This window comes from Bombina bombina, chromosome 6 (assembly GCF_027579735.1).
Source record: "Bombina bombina isolate aBomBom1 chromosome 6, aBomBom1.pri, whole genome shotgun sequence".
Classification (NCBI taxonomy): Eukaryota; Metazoa; Chordata; class Amphibia; order Anura; family Bombinatoridae; genus Bombina; species Bombina bombina.
In genome coordinates this window covers 681667286-681690803 of record NC_069504.1, presented here as the reverse complement: position 1 = coordinate 681690803, position 23518 = coordinate 681667286, and the positions used below count along the sequence as shown (strand labels likewise).

General features: G+C 40.9%; 1 protein-coding gene across 5 annotated transcripts in view; it reads right to left on the bottom strand.

Moving 5' to 3' along the window:
• The window catches only part of TET3 (tet methylcytosine dioxygenase 3), a 206418-nt gene that overhangs the window by 38896 nt on the left and 144004 nt on the right, over nucleotides 1–23518 (bottom strand). For all 5 annotated transcript variants that reach the window (XM_053717757.1, XM_053717755.1, XM_053717758.1 and 2 more), the window contains 2 exons: nucleotides 17533–17623; nucleotides 6183–6276 (listed from right to left, as the gene is read on the bottom strand). In XM_053717757.1, the coding sequence (XP_053573732.1) occupies nucleotides 6183–6276; nucleotides 17533–17623 (185 nt within the window). The remainder of the gene's footprint in view (nucleotides 1–6182; nucleotides 6277–17532; nucleotides 17624–23518) is intronic.

The following is a 23518-nucleotide window of genomic DNA, read 5'->3' as shown; positions in this document are numbered from 1 at the left end:
CAACAAACAGAAAAATATTTTTTGGCGCCAAAAACGTCCGGAAACGAAACACTCGTGTCATAGATGACGCAACCTTGTGAAGGACTCGGTGTCAACTAACGTAACTTCGCGCCAAAAATGACACAATAAATGTTGGCATTTTACGCCCTCGCAAGAGTAAATCTGCCCGCAAATTTAAAAGACAGTCAATTTGAAAAAGAGACTATACCCCAGGTAAGAAATCATTTTTCATAAAAAAAGCATTTCCCAGATATGAAATTGACAGTCTGCAAAAAAAGAAAATATACTGAAAACCTGAATCATGGCAAATATAAGTACAATACATATATTTAGAACTTTATATAAATACATAAAGTGCCAAACCATAGCTGAGAGTGTCTTAAGTAATGAAAACATACTTACAAAAAGACACCCATCCATATATAGCAGATAGCCAAACCAGTACTGAAACAGTTATCAGTAGAGGTAATGGAATATGAGAGTATATCGTCGATCTGAAAAGGGAGGTAGGAGATGAATCTCTATGACCGATAACAGAGAACCTATGAAATAGATCCCCGTGAGGAAAACCATTGCATTCAATAGGTGATACTCCCTTCACATCCCTCTGACATTCACTGTACTCTGAGAGGAATCTGGCTTCAAAAAAATGCTGAGAAGCGCATATCAACGTAGAAATCTTAGCACAAACTTACTTCACCACCTCCATAGGAGGCAAAGTGTGTAAAACTGAATTGTGGGTGTGGTGAGGGGAGTATTTATAGGCATTTTGAGGTTTGGGAAACTTTGCCCCTCCTGGTAGGATTGTATATCCCATATGTCACTAGCTCATGGACTCTTACCAATTACATGAAAGAAATGCTACTACACTTTCCAATAACCCATATCCACAGAAAACATTTTCGTGTTGTGCCCCAAGTGCTACTGCTTAAAGAAACATAAATGGCGGCGCTCCGCTACATACTGAGTAACAAGCCCATAGAGCTGCATAGCTAAAGATAAAAAGCGCGCTAATAGGCCAAAAAATAAAAAAATATATACTGAGCAAACCTATTAAAATACCCAGTAGAAACACACAACAGTGGGACTTACAATTCAATACCCTTAAGAATTTTTTATTTTTTTTGCCTTTCAATAAAATCAATATAGAAAAAAGAATTGTTTTGAATTATACAGTAGCAAGTTATGAAACCTTAATACACAAAACATAGCTGTATGGCATTGAGTAAAATAAAACCGCAAACATCATGTATGCTCAAAGAATAATGTGTCTTCTAGGTGATATCAGAGGACACTTTTGGACATCACAGCATGGCATGAAGCTACAGAAGACAGCTATGGACAGTAGGGGACCACTTTTGGGACCCCACTAATAAACCTCTATTTTAAATTTTATAGAACATATTTATAGAACAAGTTTTCATGTGCAAGTGGTATGGGCTCTGACAGAGAGAAAGAAAAAAAACAAAAGAAACGCTATAATCTTATATAGAGAGTGTCTAGAGGCCCTTATAAACAATAATATGTCTTGTATTATTCTATGTGGTAGACATATGCAAACAAATGTAAAACAGGGTGCTGACATCTTGAGTGTCCTCATTTAGAAACTGACATAAAACCTCTCGTATTCATTGGCAAGTACAGTTTTATAAAACTAATGACCTCAACTTACTAGCTAGAGGGCAGTGGGGAGATACAGCTTGTGTCTTAAATGTAGGTGGGGAGAGAAGGGGCAGAAGAACAGTTATATACAGGAGTATATACTAGGAGCAAGTAGTGAGGAGAGTGTTAGGGACAATTTTCAGAGGTAGTCCTATATCAAATAGTTCTGATCCAATGCTTACTATACTCTTTGCTTAAGATAGGCAGATGGGTTGTGACCTATATACTAATTCCAAAAACAAGCACATGACACAAAGGTAAGTGTTAAAATTTTGGGGTATTAGCAAGAGAGCCAAACAAATACATGCATGGGATGTCTCCTTCGAAACACGTACCATGGTATAAACTATCTCCTTTAACCTAGTGTAGGCACCCTGCCTCGGCCGCTGGCAGTTCGCCATATTGCTTAGAAACAATAAACAAAAGGAGAAAGGATAACAGTCATTCTGCAAACAATCGGCTCCTAAATGCGCTTTAACCAGTATGTCAGGAAATTCAGCATAGTAACATATCAAGCTCATCCAAAAAGTGGAACTAAATGTATATACACATAAACACTACTCGAGTAGAATTAACTAACAGTGCCATATTAGTATATTATGAACTATTAAACTTATCTAAATATATACAACCATATGTTGAGACAAACCAGACTGGTTTGTGTCCTTTAGTCCAGTCAGTATTTATAATATATTTAGGGGACGTTGGTTAGACAATAGAGTTTCCAAGGGACATAACTGCTGAAAAGCTGAGTCCATCCGTTCACCGTAAGCACCTTATCCCACGCCGGCTCTCACGAGAAAAGTTCCATCTGCAGGGTTTGTAGACAAACAAACAAGAGTCCCAGCAAGTGCAGCCTTGTATTGTAAGCCGCATCTGGTAAAAAGGATATTCTCAGTAGCTATTGTCCGCCGCTACCAAAGCATATCCTGCTGCCTGCCTTTAGCTTTGAATTGGGGAGAAAGTCTCTCTAAAGGACGGTTCCATGCATCTGATGCATTTTGATGCGGTGTGTCGGATCCGGCATAGGTTTTCCTCCTATACTCATGCAGACTTCTCTCCACTATTTGTGTGCCAAGAGGGGAATCCCCTGACTCCTTGGATACAAAAAGGTTCCCTGTGCTAATATCGGACCTACTAGTGCCCCAGGCTGCGGCCTGACTAGTATCCGGGTTAAGATCAATGTGCCCGGTCTTATACAGCTTTGCAACAGTAGTATTGCGGAGGGCAGTTCCTGTCTGAAAATGGATCCTAGAAGGATAGGTAAGTCTCTCTATCTTGGGGACCGCTGCGTCACCAACCTGCCCAAGCTTGATCTGAGATCCGTAGGTAATAGCTGGGGCCAGAATAGAACTAGGTGTAAGGAGGCAACCAATATGGCCACTGAATCGATTATTTGTCGTGTGGCTACATTACCCTTGGTCTCACAACCCTTATCTAATAGCACATGAGGTTCAGCAGCCTAGAACTTATTACCGGTGACTTGCCTTATACTCCGGTGGGGAACAGTGAGGTTGGCTTTTTCCTCCTCTGGAAAGGCGTACTCTTTAGTAAAGCATCTGCTGATCAACCGGTGGAGCTTTGCAAAATGATCTTCCAGCAGCTTTGTCAGAGTTGCTTCAAGATACTGCACCTCCATGTTTGTGACGGGGCCTCTTTTGTTGCAATGAGGGGATCGCGTTAGACTCCACTTGTAGTTGATTAATTTTCCTATTTCAGGATATCGTAACCCCGGAGTTCGGGGGGGGGGGGGGGTTATGAACGGCAGCCCCAGACCTGTGCTGCTTACTTTGCACAGGGCCCGTCTTCTTGAGGTTACCTCACAATACAAACGCTTCAGGCGGTAAAATGTCCCTTAGGCCTGTGAGAGAGTGCGCTACACAGCTGTTCCAAAGAGCATAGGCCAAACACAATCAAAGTATCCGCTCATAGGATTTATTCCCTCTTAACACAGTAGTTACCTCAGTGGTATGAAAACTGATGGTCCACTATAATAATTTTTTAGAAAAATCTGTATTTTTTCCTTGGAGCTTCATCAAGATGCGTCTTCCTGCTTTGGAAGTAGGCTCCGCCCCCTCCCTTAACGAAGTAAAAACTCTCAGGGAAAATAAAGAGCCATAAATAAAAATAAATAAAATTAACCCTTTAGCTCATAAAGGATTATATAGTCCCAAATGTGCTGATGCAGAAAAACTTCTAAGTGCATAGTCTCCCCACCTGGAAGAAAAAGCACTTACCTGCAAAGTCCGCTGTCCGCCATGTAGACAACTCACCAAGCATGAAAGGACACATGCTCCTCCCAGAGGCCTGTAGAAAGAAAAAGAACAGAGTAAACTCACTATGGCTTTCTATACTAGGACAGCAAATTGTTCGGAAAACACAGCAAGGCCCACCTTACTAAATGCTTTAAAGTCACCATTGCCCTTACTAAAGAAACTAATGTGGAGTACGGCTAGACCCAATCCTTGAAAAAGGGAAAGAACAGAGTAACCTACTCCATTCTAAAATAATAAAATCTTGATTGAAGTGAAATAAAGCCAATTTCTTCAGACACCAAAACTTCACCTCCTCCTTGCACCGAAGGCAAAGAGAATGACTGGGGGTTGTGGGAAGGGAAGTGATAGTTAACAGATTGACTGTGGTGCTCTTTGCCTCCTCCTGCTGGCCAGGAGGGATATTGACAACAGTAATTGATGAAGCTGTGGATTCACCATATCTTAGGAAAAAATAAAATTATAATATTGATTGCATTACTGTAGACTTACAGAAACCTAATTTCACATGTGCCGCTAAAAAGTTATAAAGGTTCAAAGACATGAGGTCCCAGGTGTTCTCGTGCATGTGATATTGTAACGTCTTTTTATCCGTGTCAGGTTAGCACGCAAGCAATAACTTTTTACATTCAACTTGTAATACAAGCACAACCTGACGTGCGCAAAAAGCTTACTTTTAGGACAGTTAACGCTCAAGCAGGAGCGTTAAATATTGCTCCACTTGTAATCTGGCCCATAAAGTTACCCATAGTGCAACTTATTCTATATTTTTCCCTTCACAATATTACATATTTAAAGCATAAAAAATGAACTAGACGTGTCACTGCTGTTATATCTGTAAATGTTGTAAGATCAGTTAAACGCATCATAGAACTTTGGTCATAAGGTCCCACATCCTCGCCTGGTCCCAGAAATAAACTTTATAAATATTGAAGCTATGCTCTGCAGGACATACATGCACCTTTAATATGTTGTACAGTTATTTCTTATAGGTAGTGATCTTTTAGAATTAGAAAGTAAACTAATGAGCATTATGGACAATAAAATTCTGGGTTTTTGTCTGATCCTGTTGCATGTTAACGGTATTACCTTAATCCAGTGCTGAAAATCATTAACATCTACTCTGACAGGACAAAGAAAATGAGGTAAGATAAACAATATCAGAAAACTCTTCTTTTTAGAGGGCTGAAACTAAAGACAGTGACTGACACATGCTGAAAATCCTTCACTGACCTCCACTGCCAAGGTAAGGACTGGCAGATGAGCTTGCATGCTTTTGCATGAACAGCTAAGCATCTACGCACTGTGTACTGATGATACCAATGACAATTTACTTGGCTATGTGTAAACTAACACAAGCAGGAAGGGAAAATATAGTAAGTGTGTGGGTTCCTAGCCTCTCAGACTTCTGGGAAGCGATCTACTTGTTACAGTGGTCAGAGGGCATTTATCAACCTAATCTTATATGGTTTTATTTCAAGTGTGAGGAGATTTATCAGTCACTTGAAATTTGTATTTCCTGCAGAGGGTATTTGAAAATTATATCCTAATCCTTGGCATTTCACACAATATCATTGGAAAAACAATTTCTTGTCATATTTGTGACCCTCTATAGCAATATAGCTGTGCCAGTGGACCTAGGTATCCATTATTCACAAACATGCCTGTTATATAAATTTAAGTCACTTTTTTTGTCACATACAAATATACATTTTACCTGTTTAATTGCTGCTATTTCATAAGAATGCTAGAATTTTGTTAAAGCACAATGTCCATTTAAAACAGGTATTTCCTAAATGTTGAATATTTTAGCAAACATTTAAAATCTAGAATTTATGAAACTTAACATAAATAAATTAGGTTTTTGTGCTTCTGCAAGTTTAGTATCAAAATAGGGGTCAGGCGAGACCCTTTGCTTTGTGGCAGAAAGGGCTCTGGTTATGTTAATGATAAAGCTTATATACAGCATTGTATTTTTCCACTTCAATTAATGCTCATTGATTTATGAGATAAAATTGTTTTTCAGTTTAAAATCAACCTGTTCCCTTGCCTTGGGTTCATATGGTGACCAACAACATCCTGCTACCATTAAAGTTACAGAATGAATAAAAAGGATTTTTAAAAGTACATACAACTTTTTTTTTTTTTTTTTTTTTTTTTAAAGGTACCGGTTAAAGATAGATAAGTATGCTTAAAGATCTATTAGTTTATAATGCAATGCAAAAGGTATTGTGTCTATGCATTTACCCATTTAGCAATTGGGCAGCCCCGTGAGCTTTTCCCTTCCTTTCCTGTGTAAATGACCTTTTCAATGCGAATTGCTTTTCCTTTCTCTCCGTATCTGTAAGATGAAAATAGGAAATACCTGAGTGAAGTGCACATTTCAACAAGCAGAAGAAAAAGCATTTTTGTATTAAGAGACTGGTGAACAAAATATCAGTTGCTGAGCTGCTATTCCACAAACATAAGATAACATTTATACAGTATATAAGGTCAATGACATGGTTACAAAACACGTTTTGAAGATCTCCTTATAGAATGTAGTACTATATTGTACTTCAATAAATCTCAATAGGCCTCAGAGTTTCAGGCTCACACAAGCAAGTCTGAAATGCTAGTTAAGTAGCTGCTGGCTTGAAGACCGCAGCTACTTAACCTCTCTAAAGTGTGGCAGAGTTAAATCATGCTGATCTGATAGGGATGATTGACAGTCCCCACTGCATTGCACAAACAATGGACAAATTTCAGGAGTATGAGCCTTGTCCACCAGGCATATGATAAATGGAATCCATATTTTTTTTTTGCCTTGTATCACTCTCTCGATATTAGTATGCTTACCTGATAAATTGATTTCTTTCTGGATATGGTGAGTCCACGGCTTCATCAATTACTGTTGGGAATATCACTCCTGGCCAGCAGGAGGACGCAACGAGCACCACAGTCATACTGTTAAAATGAATGTAAATTTTGATGCTAAAGTGCCCGGTTTTTCAAACTTCGATTAAAAACAGGGGCACTTTAATTCATCAAAATTTACATTTCACTTTTGTTGTGAAAAAAAAAAACTTACCTTTTAAACTTCACAGCAGCTCCAGCTTCCTCCACCCATTTCAAAGCCTCTTCCTGGGTCTAAAATGAGGCATCCGGCTTCCTCCAATCACAGTGTTGAATCAGACACTGATTCCCCCGGGGGGGGGGGGGGGGGGGAGCTGTGATTGGAGGATGACCTATCAATCATTTCTGACATCAGAAATGGCTTGTGAGACCGGAGGAAGCTGGAGCTGCTGTGAAGTTTAAAAGGTAAGTTTTTTTCACAACAGGAGTGAAATGTAAATTTTGATGAATTAAAGTGCCCCTGTTTTTAATCGAAGTTTTAAAAACCGGGCACTTTAGCATCAAAATTTACATTCACTTTAAGTATCACTTCCCTTCCCACAATCCCCAGTCATTTCGACCGAAAGGAAATGGAGAAAAAAAAGAAGAAATACAAGGTGTAAAAGGTGCCTGAGGTTTAGTAAAAAACAACTGCCTTGAAATAAAAGGCGGGGCCGTGGACTCACCATATCCGGAAAAAAATAAATTGATCAGGTAAGCATAAATTTTCTTTTCTTTCCTAAGATATGGTGAGTCCACGGCTTCATCAATTACTGTTGGAAACCAATACCCAAGCTAGAGGACACAGATGAATAGGGAGGGACAAGACAGGCAGACCTAAACAGAAGGCACCACCCCCTAAAGAACCTTTCTCCCAAAAGAAGCCTCAGCTGAGGCAAAAGTACCAAATTTGTCAAATTTGCAAAAAACATAAATTATGCTTACCAGATAATTCCCTTTCCTTCTGTATGATGAGAGTCCACAACTTCATTCCTTACTTGTAGGAATACAGTACCTGGCCACCAGGAGGAGGCTTAAATACCTCCCCCACTTCCCTCATATCCCAGTCATTCTGCCAAGGGAACAAGGAACAGTAGGAGAAATATCAGGGTATAAATGGTGCCAGAAGAACAAAACAAAATTTAGGTCCGCCCATCGGAGAATACGGGCGGGGGCCGCGGACTCTCCTCATACAGATGGAAAGGAAATTATCTGGTAAGCATAATTTATGTTTTCCTTCTTAATATGACGAGAGCCCATGGCTTCATTCCTTACTTGTGGGAAACATATACCCAAGCTCCAGAGGACACTAAATGAAAAAAAAGGAGGCAGACTCTATTCTGAGGGCAAAACAGCCTGCAAAACCTTTCTCCCAAAAGTTGCTTCAGCCGAAGCAAAAACATCAAACTTGTAAAATTTAGAAAAGGTTTGGAAGGAGTACCAGGTAGCCGCCCTACAAATCTGATCCATAGAGGCCTCATTCTTGAAGTCCCAAGAGGAAGCCACTGCTCTAGCTGAATGAGCCTTTATCCTCTGAGGAGGCTTATTTCCCGCTGTCTCATAAGCTAAGTGAATATTGCTCCTCAACCAAAAAGATAAGGAAGTGGACGAGGCTTTCTGCCCCCTACGCTTCCCAGAATAGACGACAAACTAAGAAGTCTGTCTAAACTCCTTCGTAGCCTGAAGATAGAACTTCAAGGCCCGAACCACATCCAAATTATGAAGTAACCGTTCCTTCGAAGAAGAAGGATTAGGACACAAGGAAGGAACCACAATCTCCTGATTTGATGTTGCGATCTGAAACGACCTTAGGAAGAAAACCTAACCCAGTACGAAGAACAGCCTTATCAGCATGAAATACTAGGTAAGGAGGCTCACACTGCAAGGCAGCCATTTCCGAGACTCTGCACACCGAAGCAATAGCCAGTAGAAAAAGAACCTTCCCAGACAGTAATTTAATGTCAAATATGGAATAGTGTGGAAGTGAGCGCTACAAGCAAAAAAAAGGCTATGGGGGTAAAGTCAAATAAAATACTTTAATACAAGCAATAGACGATATACGTATGATATATAAAAGCGATAATAGAACATACAATACTTAAAACATACAGTATTTAGAATATACAGTATTTAAAACATCCATGGATCCATGGTGTATGTAATGAATGGTGAATGAATAAAAGAATGAGGTATACTCAATACTGGGTAGTGGTAAGCAATATGGTTACCGCATAGACTATACCATGGTGGGTTCCACAGATGTATGTATAGACAACCAGTTAGTTGTGTACAAATTGGTGATACTCACTCTGTGCAAAAATACAAATAGTGTAAACACACAATTAAAATGCAGTGAAAATAATCAACAAGTGCAAGTAAGAAATGTAGCCAAAGAAAGAAATCAGAAAAATACAATCATAGAATGTCCAACCGGCTTACGAGCTTGAATGAGAGTATTAATAACTCTCTCAGAGAAACCTCTCTTGGCTAGGACTAAGCATTCAATCTCCACGCAGTCAGCCTCAGAGAATCTAGATTTTGATGAACAAAGGGACCTTGTTCCAGCAGATCCCTGTGACAAGGTAACTTCAATGGAGTTGATGACGACATCACCACTAGATCCGCGAACCACATCCTTCGCGGCCACAATGGAGCAATCAGTATCACTGATGTCTGCTCCTGCTTGATGCGGGCCACTATTCGAAGAAGGAGAGGTAATGGCGGAAAAAGGTATATTAGACTGAACCTCCAAGGCACTGCTAATGCATCTATTAGCTCCACCTGAGGATCCCTGGATCTCGACCCATACCTGGGTAGTTTGGTATTGAGACAGGACGCCATGAGATCTATCTCCGGAGTCCCCACCTGTTGCATATCTCCGCAACCACCTCGGGCTGTAGAGACCATTCCCCGGATGAAAGGATTGTCTGCTGAGAAAGTCCGCTTCCCAGTTGTCCACACCCGGAATGTGGATCGCTGATAGCGAACAGTTGTGGGCCTCCGCCCACTCCAGAATCAGAGATACCTCCCTCATTGCTAGGGAGCTCCTCGTTCCTCCCTGGTGGTTGATGTAAACCACCAAGGTGATATTGTCTGAATGGAATCTGATAAACTGGAATCTATGCTGTGGAACAGAAACACAGCCTCTGAAGTGTGAGAGTCTTGTAGCATCGCTCCTGACATGGACTTGAGTGATGAAAGCAGGCAGTGAAACTCGTCAACACTGATTGCTTAAGAGCTGTTAATACGAGTCTGGATGGTTTCGCAGAAAGACTATCCCTGCATCTTCATACCCTAATTTTCGTCAATGCTCTCACTGAGAGGCTGACAAGACTACTTAAAACTCCAGTCCCATTTCAAAGGATAGATTTGAGATGTGCAACAAACGTCCTTAACGAAAAGAAGGAATAGGACATACTATATAAGGAACAACAATTTCCTAAGTGATATTTCTACCCGAAACAACTTTAGGAAGAAAACCTAACTAGTATGAAGAACCGCCTTATCAGCATGATGATTGACATATGCCACAGTCGTGATGTTGTCCGACTGGAATCTGATGAATTTGGCCGAAGCCAACCGAGGCCACGCCAGAAGCGCATTGAATATTGCTCTCAGTTCCAGAATATTGATTGGAAGTAGAGACTTCACTTGAGTCCAAACACCCTGAGCCTTCAGGGAGTTCCAAACTGCACCCTAGCCAGCCCAGAAGGCTGGCATCTGTTGTCACTATCACCCACGAGGATCTGCGGAAACAAGTCCCCTGGGATAGATGATCCGGCGACAACCACCAAAGAAGAGAGTTTCTGGTCTCTTGATCCAGATTTATCTGAGGAGATAAATCCGCACAATCCCCATTCCACTGTCCGAGCATGCACAGCTGCAGTGGTCTGAGATGAAAGCGAGCAAACGGAACGATGTCCATTGCCGCTACCATTAATCCAATTACCTCCATACACTGAGCCACTGACGGCCGAGGAATGGACTTAAGTGCTCGGCAAGTATTCAGAATCTTTGATTTTCTGACCTCCGTCAGAAATATTTTCATGGCCACCAAGTTTATTAGGGTTCCAAAGAAAGGAACCCTTGTCTGTGGGACAAGTGAACTTTTCTCTATGTTCACTTTCCAGTCGTGAGTTCTCAGGAAAGACAAAAACTGTGTCCGTGTGAAATTTTGTCAGATATGTTGACGCCTGAATCAGAATATCGTCCAGATAAGGCGCCACCGCTATCCCTCGCGGTCTGAGAATCGCCAAAAGAGACCCTAGAACCTTTGTGAAGATTCTGGGTGCTGTAGCCAACCCGAAAGGAAGAGCCACAAACTGATAATGTTTGTCCAAGAAGGCAAACCTTAGAAACCGATGATGATCTTTGTGGATTGGAATTTGAAGGTAAGCATCCTTCAAATCCACGGTAGTCATATATTGACCCTCTTGGATCATTGGTAAAATTGTTCAAATTGTCTCCATCTTGAATGATGGAAGTCTTAGAAATTTGTTTAGACACTTGAGATCTAAAATGGGTCTGAACGTTCCCTCTTTTTTGGGAACCACAAATAGGTTTGAGTAAAACCCCTGTCCCTGTTCCAATTTTGGAACTGGACAAATTACTCCCATAGTAGAAAGGTCTTTTACACAGCGTAAGAACGCCTCTCTTTTTATCTGGTTTGCAGATAATTTTGAAAGATGAAATCTCCCTATTGGAAGAAAATCCTTGAATTCCAATTGATAACCGTGGGTCACTATTTCTAGTGCCCAGGAATCCTGAACATCTCTTGCCCAAGCCTGAGCAAAGAAAGAGAGTCTGCCCCTTACTAGATCCAGTCCTGGATTGGGGGCCACCCCTTCATGCTGTCTTAGGACCAGCAGTGGGCTTTTTGGATTGTTTACCCTTATTCCAGTTCTGGTTGGGTCTCCAGACTGACTTAGATTGGGTAAAATTCCCTTCCTTCTTTGTGGAAGAAGAAGCGGGGGGTCCTCCTTTAAAGTTCCGAAAGGAACGAAAATTATTCTGTTTACCCCTCATTTTAACCAACTTTTCCTGAGGTAGGGCATGGCCTTTACCTCCTGTAATATCAGAAATGATTTTCTTCAATTCTGGCCCGAAAAGGGTCTTACCTTTAAAGGGAATAGCTAAAAGCTTATGTTTTGATGACACATCAGCAGACCAAGATTTAAGCCATAATGCTCTACGTGCTAAAATAGCAAATCCTGCATTTTTTGCTGCTAATTTAGCAATTTGAAAAGCGGCATCAGTAATAAAAGAATTAGCTAGCTTGAGAGCCTTAATTCTATCTAAGATGTCATCTAATGGAGTCTCAACCTTAAGAGACTCTTCTAGAGCCTCAAACCAAAAAGCTGCTGCAGTAGTTACTGGAACAATGCAAGCCGTAGGTTGTAAAAGAAATCCCTGATTAACAAATAATTTCTTTAGTAGACCCTCTAATTTTCCATAGGGTCCTTGAAAGCACAACTATCTTCAATGGGTATAGTAGTACGCTTAGATAAGGTAGATATAGCTCCCTCTACCTTAAGGACCGTTTGCCATGAGTCCCGAATGGTGTCTGATATGGGAAACATTTTCTTAAAATTAGGAGGGGGACAAAACTGTATACCTGGTCTATCCCATTCCTTTCTAATAATTAAAATAAAAAAAAAATAATAATAATAATTTCCGAAATTTCTCTTAGGAACTGGAAAAACATCAGTGTAAGTAGGAACTTCCAAATATTTATCCATTTTACACAATTTCTCTGGAGGAATTGCAATAGGATCACAATCATCGAGACGATAAAACAGGCGGAGGTGTTCAAGCTGAAATTTAAATGACATAGCATCCGAATCTGAGGCAAAACATTACCTGAATCAGAAATTTCACCCTCAGACAGTAATTCCCTGATCCCCAACTCAGAGCACTGTGAGGGAACATCGGAAATAGCTAATAAAGCATCAGAGGATTCAGTATTTACATTAATACCTGACCTACTGCGTTACCCTGTAACACTGGTAATTTAGACAATACCACTGTAAGGGTAGTTGACATAACTGCAGCCATCTCCTACAGAGTAAAGGAATTAGACGCAGTAGAAGTACTTGGCGTCGCTTGTGTGGGCGTTAAAAGTTGTGACACTTGGGGAGAATTGGATGGCATATCCTGATTCTCTTCAGACTGAGAATCATCCTTAGGCACACTTTCTTTATTTAAAATATGCTTTTTACATTGTAAGGCCCTTTCAGTACAAAAGTTACACAATGTTAGAGGGGGTTGCACAATAGCTTCTAAACACATAGAACAATGAGAAACCTCAATGTCAGACATGTTGAACAGACTAGTACTAACACAAAAGTCGTTTAAACACTTATTTATTGCATAAAATAAACATTTGAAAAAATGTGTACTGTGCCTTTAAGAAAAGAAAAAGTGAACAATTTTTCCAAAATGCTCAATTAACGTTAAATTATCCCCAAATTTAACTTAATATCGTTGGTTAATCCAGAAATTACTGCACCCAGAAGCAAGGGCAGAAATAAGGCTCAAAAGTACTTATATCAACAACTAATCAAAAGATAGATAAAAATACCCTCTGCACCTCGCCACAGCTCAGCTGTGGCGCCTACCTGCCCCCAGGGTACTTCAAAACAAGTTTCCAACCCTTCAGACCAGCTACACAGTCCAGGAGCCACCGAGTTACTGCTTGCTGCTGCTTAGCCTTAAGGAAGTGCGCATCTGAGTGCGCGAAAATAAGCCCCGCCCCTTAAGGTCAAAGTCGGAGTAGGCCCAAACAAAACCGCATGGGAATGCGGTTTTGCACCAAAGTTAATGTACACACAGTATACAACCCCTCAAACATAAAACAAACAAGTTTAAATGACAAAAATAAAAAACGTAAAACATTGTTTTTTTTCATTGTCTCCCATGTCACATAATGCCCAAATAAAGTCAACTAATGAAAAATATAATATAGGGACTCCAGTAATACCCCTCTTATAAAATAGGATTTACTGCTTACCCCATTCCCATACAGAGAAATAATGCCAGCCAGATCTGAAACACCAAGTCTCCTCAGAATAAAAAAGGCTGCACATACCTTAATGCTGCTTGTAGCATGAAACCGGTCTCCACACTGAAGATGTCTCATGGTTACCTTTAGAAGTCTTGTGGGAACCAGCGTGGATCTTAGTTACAACTGCTAAGATCATCAACCTCAGGGCAGAAATCTTCTTCCATATCCCCCTGAGGAAAATAGTATGCACCGGTAGGTACCATTTAAAATAAAAAACTTCTTGATTGAAGAAACCAACACCTCACTTTACCATGTCTTCCTAGTATAACACAGGCAAAGAGAATGACTGGAGGAAGGGAGGGACTATATATACAGCTCTGCTGTGAAGCTCTTTGCCACTTCCTGTTAGCAGGAGGTTAATATCCCACAAGTAAGGATGAAATCCGTGGACTCGTCATATCTTTGTAAAAGAAATGCTCCTTCTACTATAGGCACTGTGTGCCAATATATTTAATAGGGACAGTGACAGGAAAACATCTTGGTAAGACATGAGAAGGAAAAAAGGAATCCCTGACTTCTATCATTCCTGTGGAAAAAAATCCCTTAGCATGGTCTGGAACAGGAAAAACTTCCACAAAGGAATTCCAGCAAATATTACATTTACTAGATATCCTTGGGTTTACAACGACAAAATATCGGAGTCATCCAGAGTAGCCAAAACCTCCTTTAACAATACACAAGGTGTTCAGGCATAAGTCTAAAGGATACTACTTCAGCATCAGATGAAGGAATTATACTGTCCAAATCTGAGGTTTCACCCTCAGAGGCTACCGACGTATCCTCCTCATCAGACCTTTGAGGAAGGCAACCTGAGTAGTAGCAGGCGGAACATAAACCAAACTATCTGAATCTCTAATGTTCCTCTTGCAATATTCCTTAATATAGGAAAAGCAGATAATGCCACAATTACCGCATAAGATATCTGGACAGCAAATTCTGCAGGCAAATGACTCCTCCAGGAGATAGAAAGGAACCGCAGGGCACTGCATGTGATGCCATTGAGGCTTGGGACGTAAAATGAGAAAACTGTGGCATTGCCTAAATAGCATCATCCTAAGAGACAGTGGCTCAGAAATAAACAACCTATTAGTTATGCAGCACGGAATTGTATATATTAAACAAAAAAGTGCCACAGGACCAGTGGTCTCTTTAAGGCCAGTTTTAGGAGCGACCCAGCAGTCAAACAGTTAATTAGAACAATTAGCAAACACTACATAATGCAGACTGCAAGGTGTGGTTTCCTTATTAACTGTTTCACTGCTGTGCTGCTCACAAAACTGGTCTTAGAGGGAACACTGCACAGGACATAACCAGCCTATATAATAAAGCAGACACACCCATGATCTGGCATTTAGTACTATTATATACCTGACAGAAGGGGTATGAGACACACTATATTCTCAGTATCTTAAGAGACAAAAACATAAATTTTAAGGAACAGGCCTCTGTTCCAAGAGTATGAACAATATGTCTCAAGTCTTAGGCTTGAAAACCATAAAAGATTATTACCACCAAACATCAGTGGAAATCACTGGAATCTCAAGGACCGTGTCTTCAAGAACAGGTATTTAATAAGCAAAACCAAGCTTTAGGTAATGGCTTCGCAAATAAAAGAAGCCCTTCCGTAGCACGGAAAACCTCCGTATCCACAGATACGCTCCGATCTAACGGAGAAGAGAAGGGGCATGGTCACATGACGGGCTCAGAGAGAGACGAAAATGGTGCTTCCCCGCCATGCAAAGGAAGAAGAAGGCGGGAACAGAGACAAATCGTTGAAATGAAGTGCACAGCTAATCTAACTGAACGCATCATTCTATCAGACAAGATCCGCTGAGCTAAAGAAAAACATCTGCTCCACACTTATTCTAACAGCACCCATCTAGAACAGTTGAAAAACAATCGTGCCACTCTTACAAATTACAACATGAGTATATTAAAGGGCGCACTCTTAAACATCAGAAGCCTCTGATTGGAGCATATAACCGTTTTATAAGGATAATGTGAAAACAAACACCTCATCCTAGAGGACGCCACTCCTCACAGAGACCGGTAGAAAAAAATAAAGAGCAGAGCAAACCTACTCTGGCTTTCTATACTAGGGCAACAAATATGTAAGGAAAACTCAGTAAAGCCCACCTTACAAGTTCCTAAATGCTTTAAAGCCACCACTGCCCTACTGAAGAAACTAACGTGGAGTGCGGCTAGACCCAATCTTGAGAAGAAAGATCAGAGTAAACCTACTCTGGCTTTCAAAATAATAAAATCTTGATTGAAGTGAAAAAAATCCAATCTTCTTCGGACACTAAAAACTTCACCTCCTCTTTGCACCGAAGGCAAAGAGAATGACTGGGGATTGTGGGAAGGGAAGTGATACTTAACAGTTTGACTGTGGTGCCATTTGCCACCTCCTGCTGGCCAGGAGTGATATTCCCAACAGTAATTGATGAAGCTGTGGACTCACCATATCTTAGGAAAGAAATACAATTATAATATTGATCGCATTACTATAGGCTTACAGAAACCTAATTTCACATGTGCCACTATTTTAATGAACGCTTTATACACTTTTGTATTTTCATAAAAATTATTACTCTCTGCTACCTTTGATTGTTCTACACACAAACTCTAACACATCTATTGTATAAAGGCCATTCAGCATAATTAAAAGGGAGAGTAAACACCTTGTAATTACAAAACATTTCTGTTGTCTTGCTATAGAATAACATATTAACAAACTTTTTTTTTTTTTTTTTTAAACATCACATTAACATGCTGCAATTGTTTTTCAATAGCCAAACTCCACCCACTATTTGCTTTATTTGGAGGCAATCCAGGCTTGAGTCTGTAAACAACAAGGCTAGGCACGGCCGTTATATTAGTATTTACTAATCAAAGGTAATTGTTTAGCAAATAAATATATATACATCTTGTTTTAACCAGATAAGATAACAATCTGTTTGGAAATAATTCATGGAAAAAAAGAGCAATTTATATACCAAACTGTAAGGTATTTTCTGCTAAGCACTGGACTACATTAAATATAATCTGGGGGTGCTTAGCAAGGCTGGAATCAGGCAGATTTATCTTTGTGAAGGACACATGAATTTTGCAGTTGTCTCTTATTTGTTTCCATTGCTGTGTTTATGTCTACATAAACATATATATAATCTACAAAACCCAGAAAATGGTCTGGCTCCTAGACTTTGAACAAATTTGTCAAGTCCTGAGAGTGCATCATTAAATGTTAAAGGGACAGTCTAGTCAAAATTAAAATTTAATGATTCAGATAGGGCATATCATTTTAAACAACTTTCCAATTTACTTGTATCATCTTTTGCTTTGTTTTAATGGTATTCTTTGTTGATCTCAGTGCATTTTCTCAGACAGTGCTAGCTCATGTGTGCCATATAGATAACATTGAGCTCACTCACATGGAGTTATTTATGAGTTATCACTGATTGGCTAAAATGCAAGTCTGTCAAAGGATCTGAAATAAGAGGACAGTCGGCAAAGGTTTTGATACAAGGTAATCACAGAGATAAAAAGTATATTAAGATAACTGTGTTGGTTATGCAAAACTGGGGAACGGTAATAAAGGGATCATCTATCTTTATAAACAATAAAAATTCTGGAGTAGACTGTCCCTTTAAAGGAACATACCGCTCTTCCATTAGGACCCGAATAGATGCCACTGTTGGTCCTGATCCGAGGTGAGTGTAATATGGACCTTCATCCTTCTCATTAATTTGTTCTGTAGAGGGAAAAAAACACAAGCATTTTAAAAGCTAATAGGGTATTTTTTTTTTATCAGTCAAAAATAGGCGTTAGTGAGAAACATTCTAGGGCACGACCTTATATAGGAAACAATACATTTTAGTTTCTCTTAACACGTATTGTAACTGCATAGCTGGAACATGCAAACCATGTGTTAAAAACATAATTTATGCTTACCTGATAAATTCCTTTCTTCTGTAGTGTGATCAGTCCACGGGTCATCATTACTTCTGGGATATTACTCCTCCCCAACAGGAAGTGCAAGAGGATTCACCCAGCAGAGCTGCATATAGCTCCTCCCCTCTACGTCACTCCCAGTCATTCGACCAAGGACCAACGAGAAAGGAAAAGCCAAGGGTGAAGTGGTGACTGGAGTATAAATTAAAAAATATTTACCTGCCTTAAAAACAGGGCGGGCCGTGGACTGATCACACTACAGAAGAAAGGAATTTATCAGGTAAGCATAAATTATGTTTTCTTCTGTTAAGTGTGATCAGTCCACGGGTCATCATTACTTCTGGGATACCAATACCAAAGCAAAAGTACACGGATGACGGGAGGGATAGGCAGGCTCTTTATACAGAAGGAACCACTGCCTGAAGAACCTTTCTCCCAAAAATAGCCTCCGATGAAGCAAAAGTGTCAAATTTGTAAAATTTGGAAAAAGTATGAAGCGAAGACCAAGTTGCAGCCTTGCAAATCTGTTCAACAGAGGCCTCATTCTTGAAGGCCCAAGTGGAAGCCACAGCTCTAGTAGAATGAGCTGTAATTCTTTCAGGAGGCTGCTGTCCAGCAGTCTCATAAGCTAAACGAATTATGCTACGAAGCCAAAAAGAAAGAGAGGTAGCGGAAGCTTTTTGACCTCTCCTCTGCCCAGAGTAAATGACAAACAGAGAAGACGTTTGTCGAAATTCCTTAGTTGCCTGTAAGTAAAATTTTAGAGCACGGACTACATCCAGGTTGTGCAGTAGACGTTCCTTCTTTGAAGAAGGATTTGGGCATAAAGAAGGAACAACAATCTCTTGATTGATATTCCTGTTAGTAACTACCTTAGGTAAGAACCCAGGTTTAGTACGCAGGACTACCTTATCCGAATGAAAAATCAAATAAGGAGAATCACAATGTAAGGCTGATAATTCAGAGACTCTTCGAGCCGAGGAAATAGCCATTAAAAATAGAACTTTCCAAGATAACAACTTTATATCAATGGAATGAAGGGGTTCAAACGGAACGCCCTGTAAAACATTAAGAACAAGGTTTAAACTCCATGGTGGAGCAACAGTTTTAAACACAGGCTTAATTCTGGCCAAAGCCTGACAAAAAGCCTGGACGTCAGGAACTTCTGACAGACGTTTGTGTAACAGAATGGACAGAGCTGAGATCTGTCCCTTTAATGAACTAGCAGATAAACCCTTTTCTAAACCTTCTTGTAGAAAAGACAATATCCTAGGAATCCTAACCTTACTCCAAGAGTAACCTTTGGATTCACACCAATATAGGTATTTACGCCATATCTTATGGTAAATCTTTCTGGTAACAGGTTTCCTAGCCTGTATTAAGGTATCAATAACTGACTCAGAAAATCCACGTCTTGATAAAATCAAGCGTTCAATTTCCAAGCAGTCAGCTTCAGAGAAGTTATATTTTGATGTTTGAAGGGACCCTGTATCAGAAGGTCCTGTTTCAGAGGTAGAGACCAAGGTGGACAGGATGACATGTCCACCAGGTCTGCATACCAAGTCCTGCGTGGCCACGCAGGTGCTATTAGAATCACTGATGCTCTCTCTTGTTTGATTCTGGCAATCAATCGAGGAAGCAACGGGAAGGGTGGAAACACGTAAGCCATCCTGAAGTCCCAAGGTGCTGTCAGAGCATCTATCAGGACTGCTCCTGGATCCCTGGATCTGGACCCGTAACGAGGAAGCTTGGCGTTCTGTCGAGACGCCATGAGATCTATCTCTGGTTTGCCCCAACGTCGAAGTATTTGGGCAAAGACCTCCGGATGAAGTTCCCACTCCCCCGGATGAAAAGTCTGACGACTTAAGAAATCCGCCTCCCAGTTCTCCACTCCCGGGATGTGGATTGCTGACAGGTGGCAAGAGTGAGACTCTGCCCAGCAAATTATCTTTGATACTTCCATCATAGCTAGGGAGCTTCTTGTCCCTCCCTGATGGTTGATGTAAGCTACAGTCGTGATGTTGTCCGACTGAAACCTGATGAACCCCCGAGTTGTCAACTGGGGCCAAGCCAGGAGGGCATTGAGAACTGCTCTCAATTCCAGAATGTTTATTGGCAGGAGACTCTCCTCCTGACTCCATTGTCCCTGGGCCTTCAGAGAATTCCAGACGGCACCCCAACCTAGAAGGCTGGCGTCTGTTGTTACAATTGTCCAGTCTGGTCTGCTGAATGGCATCCCCCTGGACAGATGTGGCCGAGAAAGCCACCATAGAAGAGAATTTCTGGTCTCTTGATCCAGATTCAGAGAAGGGGATAAGTCTGAGTAATCCCCATTCCACTGACTTAGCATGCACAGTTGCAGTGGTCTGAGGTGTAAGCGTGCAAAGGGTACTATGTCCATTGCCGCTACCATTAAGCCGATTACCTCCATGCATTGAGCCACTGACGGGTGTTGAATGGAATGAAGGGTGCGGCAAGCACTTTGAAGTCTTGTTAGCCTGTCCTCTGTCAGGTAAATCTTCATTTCTACAGAATCTATAAGAGTCCCCAGGAAGGGAACTCTTGTGAGTGGAACGAGTGAACTTTTCTTTTCGTTCACCTTCCATCCATGTGACCTTAGAAAAGCCAGCACTAACTCTGTATGAGACTTGGCAGTTTGAAAGCTTGAAGCTTGTATCAGAATGTCGTCTAGGTATGGAGCTACCGAGATTCCCCGCGGTCTTAGTACCGCCAGAAGAGCACCCAGAACCTTTGTGAAGATTCTTGGAGCTGTAGCCAATCCGAATGGAAGAGCCACAAACTGGTAATGCCTGTCTAGGAAGGCAAACCTTAGGTACCGATAATGATCTTTGTGAATCGGTATGTGAAGGTAAGCATCTTTTAAATCTACAGTGGTCATGTATTGACCCTCTTGGATCATAGGTAAAATTGTCCGAATAGTCTCCATCTTGAACGATGGAACTCTTAGGAATTTGTTTAGGATCTTTAAGTCCAGGATTGGTCTGAAAGTTCCCTCTTTTTTGGGAACCACAAACAGATTTGAGTAAAACCCCTGTCCCTGTTCCGATCGTGGAACTGGATGGATTACTCCCATTAACAAGAGCTCTTGTACGCAGCGTAGAAACGCCTCTTTCTTTGTCTGGATTGTTGACAATCTTGACAGATGAAATCTCTCTCTTGGAGGAGAGTATTTGAAGTCCAGAAGGTATCCCTGAGATATTATCTCTAGCGTCCAGGGATCCTGAACATCTCTTGCCCAAGCCTGGGCGAAGAGAGAAAGTCTGCCCCCCACTAGATCCGATCCCGGATCGGGGGCCCTCAATTCATGTTTTAGGGGCAGCAGCAGGTTTCCTAGTCTGCTTGCCCTTGTTCCAGGACTGGTTAGGTTTCCAGCCTTGTCTGTAGCGAGCAACAGCTCCTTCCTGTTTTGGTGCAGAGGAAGTTGATGCTGCTCCTGCTTTGAAATTACGAAAGGAACGAAAATTAGACTGTCTAGTCTTGGCTTTGGCTTTGTCCTGAGGCAGGGCATGGCCTTTACCTCCTGTAATGTCAGCGATAATCTCTTTCAACCCGGGCCCGAATAAGGTCTGCCCTTTGAAAGGTATATTAAGCAATTTAGACTTAGAAGTAACATCAGCTGACCAGGATTTTAGCCACAGCGCCCTGCGTGCCTGAATGGCGAATCCTGAATTCTTCGCCGTAAGTTTAGTAAGATGTACTACGGCCTCCGAAATGAATGAATTAGCTAGTTTAAGGACTCTAAGCCTGTCCGTAATGTCGTCCAGAGTAGCTGAACCAATGTTCTCTTCCAGAGACTCAATCCAGAATGCCGCTGCAGCCGTGATCGGCGCAATGCATGCAAGGGGTTGCAATATAAAACCTTGTTGAACAAACATTTTCTTAAGGTAACCCTCTAACTTTTTATCCATTGGATCTGAAAAAGCACAGCTATGCTCCACCGGGATAGTGGTACGCTTAGCTAAGGTAGAAACTGCTCCCTCCACCTTAGGGACCGTTTGCCATAAGTCCCTTGTGGTGGCGTCTATTGGAAACATTTTTCTAAATATCGGAGGGGGTGAGAACGGCACACCGGGTCTATCCCACTCCTTAGTAACAATTTCAGTAAGTCTCTTAGGTATAGGAAAAACCTCAGTACTCGTCGGTACCGCAAAATATTTATCCAACCTACACATTTTCTCTGGTATTGCAACTGTGTTACAATCATTCAGAGCCGCTAACACCTCCCCTAGTAATACACGGAGGTTTTCCAGTTTAAATTTAAAATTTGAAATATCTGAATCCAGTCTGTTTGGATCAGAACCGTCACCCACAGAATGAAGTTCTCCGTCCTCATGTTCTGCCACCTGTGACGCAGTGTCTGACATGGCCCTAATATTATCAGCGCACTCTGTTCTCACCCCAGAGTGATCACGCTTACCTCTTAGTTCTGGTAATTTAGCCAAAACCTCAGTCATAACAGTAGCCATATCCTGTAATGTGATTTGTAATGGCCGCCCAGATGTACTCGGCGCTACAATATCACGCACCTCCCTCTGAGCGGGAGATGTAGGTACTGACACGTGAGGCGAGTTAGTCGGCATAACTCTCCCCTCGTTGTTTGGTGAAATTTGTTCAATTTGTACAGATTGACTTTTATTTAAAGTAGCATCAATACAGTTAGTACATAAATTTCTATTGGGCTCCACTTTGGCATTGCAACAAATGACACAGGTATCATCCTCTGAATCAGACATGTTTAACACACTAGCAAATAAACTTGCAACTTGGAAATACAATTCAATTAGAATAATATTAAAATGTACTGTGCCTTTAAGAAGCACAGAAGATCTATGACAGTTGAAAATTAATAAATTGAAACAGTTATAGCCTCAATCCTTGTAAACAACACAACTTTAGCAAAGGTTTAATCCCATTAGCAAAGATAACAAATTCTGAAAGCAGGAAACAAATTACAGAATACAGGTATACCCCGCTCATACAGCGGGTTAGGGACTGGAGCCCCGCTGTAAAGTGAAAACCGCCTTAAAGTAAAACAAGGCAGTTTTAGCTTTCTTGTCAGTGTTTAAAATCTTAAAAACATGTTTGAACTAACATATATTAGGGGTGCAATAGTGCTACGTTTAGTTTAACACTAGCACAGCAAGTATTCAATAAATACTGTACCTGTAAAGTAGTGACAATTACTGTAGTAAAATTTGCCAGACTATAGCACTGAGACACAGATTGCACTGCAATGCAGTTAACAGAGTGAACTAAGCATAACTAAATGGTGCCAGTCACTTTTCTCGCAATCTCACAATGATTTACAGCACTGTTTCAAAATGCTTGGAGGTTGAACAAAGCGCTGTATTAGCGAATCGCTGTAAAGTGAAGCGCTGTAAAGTGAGGTATACCTGTAAACGTTTTTTATCTCAGTCAAACTATAATTCTCACAGCTCTGCTGAGAGAAATTACCTCCCTCAAAATAAGTTTTGAAGACCCCTGAGCTCTGTAGAGATGAACCGGATCATGCAGGGAATACAATGAGTTGCTGACTGAAATATTTGATGCATAGAAAAAGCGCCAAAAAACGGCCCCTCCCCCTCACACACAGCAGTGAGGGAGAACAGAAACTGTCAGAAAAACAGATTAAGCAACTGCCAAGTGGAAAAATAGTGCCCAAACATTTATTCAC